The sequence below is a fragment of the Meleagris gallopavo genome, chromosome 31, assembly GCF_905368555.1.
Source record: "Meleagris gallopavo chromosome 31, MGAL_WU_HG_1.1, whole genome shotgun sequence".
Lineage (NCBI taxonomy): Eukaryota > Metazoa > Chordata > Aves > Galliformes > Phasianidae > Meleagris > Meleagris gallopavo.
Genome location: NC_139434.1, coordinates 95,173 through 103,266, shown reverse-complemented (window position 1 = coordinate 103,266; position 8,094 = coordinate 95,173). Strand labels below are relative to the sequence as shown.

General features: G+C 64.8%; 1 protein-coding gene across 4 annotated transcripts; it reads left to right on the top strand.

The window, feature by feature from the left end:
- The first annotated feature begins 47 nt into the window (after positions 1-47).
- DCTN2 (dynactin subunit 2) lies at positions 48-7,193 on the top strand. 4 transcript variants are annotated; one of them, XM_085212152.1, is made up of 14 exons: positions 48-201; positions 1,144-1,212; positions 2,519-2,615; positions 2,684-2,745; positions 4,488-4,586; positions 4,679-4,827; positions 5,537-5,684; positions 5,766-5,831; positions 5,992-6,030; positions 6,172-6,249; positions 6,356-6,427; positions 6,541-6,643; positions 6,732-6,823; positions 6,921-7,193. In XM_085212152.1, the coding sequence occupies exons 1-14, from the start codon at positions 166-168 to the stop codon at positions 7,005-7,007; spliced, it is 1,197 nt and encodes a 398-aa protein (XP_085068278.1). In that variant the 5' UTR covers positions 48-165; the 3' UTR covers positions 7,008-7,193. The 4 variants fall into 4 exon arrangements, with proteins under 4 accessions (XP_085068278.1, XP_085068277.1, XP_085068276.1 ...); XM_085212151.1 differs by having other exon boundaries at positions 4,667-4,827; XM_085212150.1 differs by lacking the exons at positions 48-201; positions 1,144-1,212; positions 2,519-2,615; positions 2,684-2,745 and adding an exon at positions 3,338-3,996.
- Positions 7,194-8,094: the final 901 nt, after the last annotated feature.

The following is an 8,094-nucleotide window of genomic DNA, read 5'->3' as shown; positions in this document are numbered from 1 at the left end:
TGTCCCCCACAACTCAAGCTCCCCCCCACAATATCCCCCTCCCCGCGCTCCCCCTCCCCTCGCGGACTCCATTTCCCATCTCCACCCGCGGCCCAACTCTCGCGAGATCCGCCCCAACTCTCGCGATCGCGGCCCCGCCCGGCTCCGACGGCCCCCGCCGCAGCGATGGCCGACCCCAAATACGCGGATCTGCCCGGCATCGTGAGTGCGGGCCGGGAGGCGGGGGGCGAGGGGGTTGTGGGGCCGGGCTGGGGAGGTATGGGGGGGTCTGTGGGGTTGGGGCCCAACGGTAGGGTGGGGGGGGGTCTGTGGGGCGTGGGGCCCAACTGTGGGGTCCGTGGGGTCCAACTGTGGGGTCTGTGGGGGTGGGGCCCAGTTGTGGGGCGGGTGTGAGATATGGGGGGGTCTGTGCTATATGGGGGGGTCTTTGGGGTTTGGGGCCCGGTTGTGGGGTGGGGTTGGGATTTGGGGGGTCTGTGGGATATGGGGCCTGTTGTGGGGTTGTGGAGGCTGTAGGGTGTGGGGCTCAGCTGTGGGGTATGGAGTTTGTGTGGGGCTGTAGAGTTGAGTCCGAGTTGTGAGGTGTGGGGCCCAATTGTGGGGTGTGGGTATATGGGGAAGGTGGGGGGTGGGACCCAGGTGTGGGGGGTGGGAGCTGTGGGAGCTGTGGGGGCTGTGGGGATGGGGCCTGTGGGATTGAGGCCAGGCTGTGGGGTGGGCGTCCAGTTGTGGGCTTGATGTCCAGCTGTGGATATGGGAGCTGTGGGGTTGAGGATGGGCTGTGGGGTTGGGGCCTGGATGTGGGCTGTGGGGGGCTGTGGGGTCCAACTGTGGGGTCTGGGGGGGGCTGCGGGCTATGGGTTCTGGATGTGGAGTGTGGGTGTTGTGGTGTGTAGAAGCCATGGGGCCCGGGTGTGGGGTGTGGAGGGGTTGGGGACCCAACCATGGGGTGAGGGGGCTGTGGGATTTTGGGGTTGTGGGGCCTGGATGTGGAAAGGGGGTTGGGGCACAGCTGTGGGGTATGGGAGCTGTGGGGCCTGGATGTGGGATGTGTGGGGAATTGCTTGGGGGAACTGGGGGGCCGTGGGCTGTGTGGGGCCGTGGGCTGTGTGGGGCTGGGTACCAGAGCTGCCCGTGCCCCAGGCCCGGAATGAGCCCGATGTGTACGAGACCAGCGACCTCCCCGAGGACGACCAGGCTGAGTTCGAGGCGGTGAGGCGTCCCTGGGTTGCGTGGAAGGGGAGGGGGGGCCCCACAACCAGCCCCACACCTCAGCCGTGCTGTGGGCTCTGTGCTGGCAGTGGTGGTGATGGTGGCATCGCTGTGCGCCCGGCGCTGCACTGGGGGTCACTGTGGGCAGTGGGACACGGGGGGGCACATAACCATCACAGGGGGCACGTGGCCCTCAGTGTGGTTCCGCCCCCACATCGCGCGCTCTTCTCCATCAGCAGGCGTGGAGCTGTGGGGTGACCCCCCCCTCCAGCTCCCTGCCCCCCCTGGGGCTTCCTCCCCCCTCTTCCCCCCCCCCCCATTCCTGGCTCTGCACGGAACTGACCGCAGTTTTCCCCCCGCTCCCCCCGCCCGGATGCTAGTTTGCACAAGTAAGCCCCGCTGCTGCTGCTGCTTCTCATCGCAGGCCCTTGCTGTTCCCTTTGCATGCAGTTGCTGTGCAGTGCCCCCCCCACACCCCTCCCACGCCCCCCCCGCTCCGGCCGTGGATCACAGCCCTGAGTTTGATGGGGATGGGGGTGGTTTTGAGGCTCTCCACATCATCCCCACGTGGCCGCAGGGATCTGTGTGGCAGTGCTGCCGTACCCAGGGGTGCTGCTCTGTGTCCCCCTCAACCCCCCCCCTCAGCCACCGCCGGCGCAGGGATGTGGGGCCGCCCCACGGGGACGGACCTTCTAACAGCGTTTTTTCTCTCTCCTCTCCTCTCCTCCTAACTTTGCTCTGCCTTTCTCACCCCTGGGGAACGCAAGGAGCTGGTAAGAGCCCGCCCGCCCCTCACGCTCTGCTCCGCTCGCGGGCGCCCACCGCCGCCCCCCCCACCCCACAGCTCTCCCCACCTGCGTCCCTCTGCACTGCGAGCGTGGGGCTGAGGGGGGGCAGCAGGACCAGGGGGGGCTCCCGCGGGGAGAGGAGAGCCTCCCATGGCCGCCTGCACGCAGCCCACGCCGCGGTCCTGGAAGGGGTGAAGTCCCAAAGCTCCACGGCGGGGCCGGGGACGCTCCGCCCCCCAGAACACGAGGGGGGGCTCAGCGGCGCGGGGCTGCCGGGGGGCGAAGGCCGAGCGTGCCGTGCTCCCATTGCTGGGGGTGCCCCGCTGGCCGGGTTGGGGCCACGCTGTGCCCTCGCTGCCCACGCAGAGCCGTCGCTGCGTCCCGCTGCCGTGCAGCTCTCACCTGGGGGGCGGCCGGGGGGCACGGGGCCGAGCTGTGCCCCGGCGCTGCCTGTCCTGCGCCCGACTCTCCCGATGTAGGGGAGCCCCCACGTCCTTCACGCCGCGCTCTGCTTGCAGGAGGAGCTCACCAGCACCAGCGTGGAGCACCTCATCATCAACCCCAACGCCGCCTTCGAGAAGTTCAAGGACAAGCGGCTGGGCACCGACGGCGTGGGTGAGCGGCGGCCCCGGGGGCGTGGGGTGTGGGGGGGGGCTGAGGTTGACGTCTCTCCGCTCTTCCAGATTTCTCTGACCGCATCAGCAAGAGCAGAACGACCGGCTACGAGTCCGGGGAGTATGAAATTGTGAGTGTGCAGCAAGGGGTTACCCAGGAGATCCCCCGAGTGAGAGAGCCCCCCCAAAGCGAACCCCCCTCCAAGTGAGAGACCCCCCGTGTCCCCGTGGCGATGCTCTGCTGATGCTGCGGTGGGATGGCGGTGTCGGATGCGTTGTGGTGGCACTGCTGCTGTCCCTGAGCCCCTCTGCGGGGAGGTGGGGTGGAAAGGAGCTGTAGAATGGAGCTGTTGGAAGCTGCTTTCTGGGTGCAAAGAGGGCGGGTTTGGGTCGATGGAGCTGCAGGACGGCGCTGCCTGGCACAGTCCTGTGCCCTGGAGCTGTTCCCACTTCTTTCCAGTCTGGTTCCTGCTTCCCCAGATCAGTTTCCATCTTCATGGACTGGTTTCTATTTCCTGGACCAGTTCCCAGTTTCCAGACTGGTTTCTGCTTTCCAAACCAGTTTCACTTCCCTGAGCTCATTACTGTTTCTCAAACTGGTTGCCACTTCCTTGGACCTATTTCTGCTTCCCAGACCGGTTTCTTCTTCCCATTGCAGTTCCACCTCCCTGTGCTCTCTGGGCACTTTGGGTGAAAATGTGTGGGGGTGGGAGGTGGGAGGTGGGAGGTGGGGTCGAGACATGGGGTCACACCGCAGGTAGGGCTGGAGGCAGAGCTCCCGATGTAGGGATGGAATTTGGAGAGCTCCTCAACGGAGAGACGGAGCTGGGACAGATCCTGATGTAGGGATGGAGGAGTCGGGACAGGTGCTGATGTAGGGATGGAGTCGGGACAGATCCTCAGTATAGGCGCAGAATGGACAGATGGACAGACGGACCCGTGGATGGATGGGCAGATGGATGGACGGACAGACAAATGGACAAATGGATGAATGGATGGATGGACAGACAGATGGACGGATGGATGAATGGAGAAATGGACAGACAGACAAACGGATGGATGGGCAGACAGATGGACCCACGAATGGATGGATGGACAAATGAATGGACGGGTGGACGGATGGATGGACAGATGGATGGACAAATGGATGGACAGACAGATGGACGGATGGATGGACGGACGGATGGATGGATGGCTGGACAGATGGGTGGAAGGACAGATGGACAGACGGACGGATGGATGAATGGACAGATGGCTGGACGAATGGCTGGACAGACGGATGGAAAGACAGATGGACAGACGGGTGCTCCGAGGGTTGCTCCGCAGGAGCTTTCGTCTGCTGTGCTCAGCTCTGCTCCTGGGTCGGACCCCCGCAGCAGGAGGTGCCCCGGGGGCAGCAGCGCTGTGATGGGCGCCGCTGAGATGGGAGGGGGGGATTCCGGAGCGGGGGGCTCAGGGGCCGCTCCTCACAGCTCCTGGAGGAGGTCGTGGGGAGGGGGGTTGGCCTCTGCTCCGGGTCACTGCGATGGGACGAGGGGCGACGGCGTCGTGTTGTGCCGGGGGTCCGGTCGGGTGTTGGGAACAATTTGTCCTCTATAGGAGTGGCGATGCGTCAGCACGGACTGTGGGGGGCCACTGTCCCCAGAGGTTTGAGGAGCTGTGGGGATGCGGCACTTGGGGATGTGATCAGAGAGCAGGAGGGGGGTAGAGGGGTCTGAGGGATCCCTCTGTGACCTCCTGAGACCCTCCATGTCTCCCTTCTGTGACCCTCAAACCCTTCTGCAGACCCCCGAGCCCTTCTGTGACCCCTGAACCGCTCTGCGCCCCTGTCAGCCTTTCTGTGATCCCCCCCTTTTCCTTTCTCTCCCCGCAGCTGGGAGAGGGGTTGGGTGCCAAGGAGACCCCCCAGCAGCGATACCAGCGGCTGCAGCACGAGGTGCAGGAGCTGATCCGCGACGTGGAGCAGATCCAGGTGAGCGCTGTCACAGCACCAGGACCTGGGGGTGGCACACGGACCTGGGGATAAGTGCCTGTCCCCCCCAACCCGCACAGAGCGCCGTGAAGGAGTCGGCGGCCGAGGAGGAGCTGACGCCCATGGCTTTGGCCCGGCAGCTGGAGGGGCTGAAGCAGCAGTTGGTTTCGTGCCACCTGCAGAAGCTGCTGGGCCCCACCGCTGCCATCGACTTCGCAGACCCCGAGGGCGCCTTGGCGAAGTGAGTGCGGGGCGGGGGGGCGGCGGGGGGAGGCGGCCGGGCGCCCTGCACGGCTTCTTGGTGTGAGAAACAGCTCCGACGAGCCACGTCAGGCGGAGCAGCAAGCCCGTCTCCTTCCTGCAATTAGCAGCTGGCAGCCGTGTGGTGAATGAATCCCCCTTCTGCTGCCGTGTGCTTTCTGCAGCTCAGCGCTGCAGCCGCGCCGTCCGCTCCCCGTCCATTGCCCCACGCAGTGCATCGCCCACCCAGTGCCTTTGGGCTGTTCTGTGCATTCCCCTGGGTGCGGGGGGCCGCGTTGACACCTCTGCCTCCATTGCCCCGCACCTCCATCGCCCCGCACTGCACCCCCGAGTCCCACCCAGCCCCGCTGATCAGAGGGCTGGGCTGTGCTCCGCGCGCTGAGAGGTGATGGCAGCCGTTCCGCCTGTGGGAGGCACGAGCAGCCGCTCTTCCAGATGCTCTGCATCAGCAGGAAGGAGATGTTTCCTGGTGTTCCCTGCTCGGTTGGTCAATATGGTAACCCTCTGAAATCAAAGCAACCGCACAGCAGAGCGCGGAGCTTAAATAACGGGCAGATTTCAGATAAAAATCCAGGGGGGGTCACTCGATGCAAAGGAAGCAGCTTTGGAAGTGGGACGGGGGGGTGTGAGCTGACTGTGCTGTGTTCCCCCGCCCCCTGAGCTCGGCCGCCCCACATCTCCCCCCGAAGGCGCCTGCAGCAGCAGCTGGAAGTGGCCAAGTGCAAGAAGGCAGCGCCGGCAAAGAGCCCCCCCAAAGCCCCCGCGCCCACCGCCGACGCGCTCACCTTCGAGCTGTTCTGGAGGCCGGAGCAGGACCAGTTCTCCCAGGCTGCCAAGGTGAGCGTGGCGTCTGACCCCCCAGGGGCTGCGCTGCCCTTTTTGGGGCGGGGGTCCCAACGGCCTCCCATCTCCCTGCAGATCGCAGAGCTGGAGAAGCGCCTGGCGCAGCTGGAGGCCATGGTGCGCTGTGAGCCCGACAGCCAGGTGTGGGGATGGCTCCTCCCTGCCCCTCCTGCCCCTCTCCCGTCTCTCTTCCCTGCCCCTCCTGCTCTCCTCTCCTCCCACTCCCCTCCTGCCCCCTTCCCCATTATGCCCCCCACCTTCCCACCCCCTCGCCCCACTGATGTGCATTTCCTTCCTGCAGAACCCTCTGCTGGTTGGGCTGAAGGGCACCAGCCTCGTGGTGAGTCCCGCTCTCCAATGACGTTGGAGGGGGGGGCGGCGCTGGGTGCTGCTGAGCTGGGTGGTGCTGGGGGGCACCGCCTCACCCCATGGCTGTGGGGAGCACCTGACCCCCCTTCCCCCCCAAACTCTCCATCTCCAGGAGACCGTGCAGATCCTGCAGGCCAAGGTGAACATCCTGGATGCAGCTGTGCTGGACCAAGTGGAGGCCCGGCTGCAGGTGGGGAGAAGAGGGGGAGGTCGGGGGGGGCACGGGGCTGGTGCCAGCAGTGAGGGGGTGGGGGGTCACTGCGTGGTTTGGGGTCCCATCTGCTGCCCCCCCACAGAGCGTCCTGGGGAAGGTGAATGAAATCGCCAAGCACAAAGCGATCGTGCAGGACGCCGACACACAGAGCAAGGTGAGAGCAGTGGGGAGAGCCCCCAGAGCAAACCCCAGTGTGGGGAGGGGGTGCAGCCCCCGTGCAGACAGCGCTGACCCCCCGTCTCCTCCTGTCATCTCCTCCCGGCCCAGATCCACCAGGTCTATGAGATGATGCAGCGCTGGGACCACATGGCCAGCAGTCTGCCCGACGTGGTGCAGCGGCTGCTGACCCTCCGGGACCTACATGAGCAGGGTGAGGGGCTGCGGGAGTCCTGGGGGCAGACACTGGGGCGGGGATGGGGGGGGTGTGCCTGTCCCTAACGCTGAGCTTTTCCCCCCAGCCTCGCGGTTCGTGCAGGTGCTGGTGCACCTGGACACCACGCAGCAGGAGGTGGCTGCCGCTCTGAAGGACAACACTGTGCTGCTGGCAGAGGTGGGTCCTAGTGGGGGGCTTGGGGGGTTTGGGGTGGGAGAGGTCCCCATTCTGCCCTCCTGCTCACTCCCTGCCCCGCTCACCCCCACCCCCGCAGGTCCAGAAGACGATGAAGGAGAACCTGGCCGTTGTAGAGGACAACTTTGCTGAAGTGGAGGCCCGCATCAAGCGGCTGCAGAAGTGAGAGCAGCTCTGCACCCAGCCCTGAAGTCCCGCGTCCCCCCCTCTGCCTGACGCCCCCCAGCCCCGCAGGAACCAGCCCTGCTCCTGTGTACCTGCTGCGCTCCTCTGTGCTCCCCCGCTCCATCCCCCCAGGGTCGCGTGGCCGCCTCTCACACTCGGATGATCCAAATAAACATCGTGGCTCAAAGTGTGTCTGCGTTGACGCCTCTGTAGGGCACAGAGCCCACGATCCCAGATCCACAGGGGCTGAAGGGGTCTGTGGATCGCCCCATCCATACCCCCCACTTGTCCTGGTGCTGGGCACCACTGAGCTGAGCGCAGCCCCCAGATATCAGTCGGCGCTGATCAGATGCCTCTCAGCCTTCCCTCCCCAGGAGAAGCTCCTACACAGGGAAGCTTTCCCTCCCCAGCTTCTTTGTTCAACCATTGGCCAATCGAGACACCGTTCTCCTTGGCCATTAGGACACACTGCTGGCCCGTGGTCGACTTTCAGCCAGCTGCTGGTCAATCCTTGGTCAACCTTTGGTCAACCATTGGCCAACCAGGACACCATTGTCCTTCTTGGCCTCCATGGCCCACTTCTGGCTCATGGTCAATCTTCGGTCAACCACTGGTCAGCTGTTGGCCGCTGTCAGCATGGGGCCGGGTCCAGGCTGCAGGATGGCACTGACCGTGTCCCAGTGTCCCAGCCCAGGGGCAGCCCGCAGCACGGTGCACGGGGGGTTCTGGTGTCCCAGTTGCCCAACTGCCCTCCATCATAGTGGAAAAGTTGCCTCTGCCAGGCCGGGACCCTGGCTGGTGACTGGAAAAAGGGAAACCCTGCTCTGGTTTTTAAGAAGGGAAGAAGAGAAGAGTCAGGAAACACAGGACCTGTGGTGCAGGACGGGGCTTGCTGCCCCATCAAGGACACCGATTGATCTAAATAACTCTGACAGGTTTTGGTGGAGGCTGTGGGCAATCTGAACTGTTTGACGTTAGCGGCAAGAAGGGATTTCTTTAAGTCAGAGAGCTGCAGAGCTCTGGTAGCTTTGACCTTCGTAGATCAGACCGTAGGCAGTCTGCCAGGCTCTGGGCACTTACTGAGTATG

Excerpts from the sequence above, each read along its gene's own strand:
- DCTN2 (XM_085212149.1), top strand. The coding sequence starts at position 3,718 with ATGGACGGGTGGACGGATGGATGGACAGATGGATGGACAAATGGATGG. Across the intron at positions 3,997-4,487 it reads TCGGACCCCCGCAGCAGGAG|CTGGGAGAGGGGTTGGGTGC; the intron begins GTGCCCCGGGGG and ends CTCTCCCCGCAG. Across the intron at positions 4,587-4,666 it reads GCGACGTGGAGCAGATCCAG|AGCGCCGTGAAGGAGTCGGC; the intron begins GTGAGCGCTGTC and ends CAACCCGCACAG.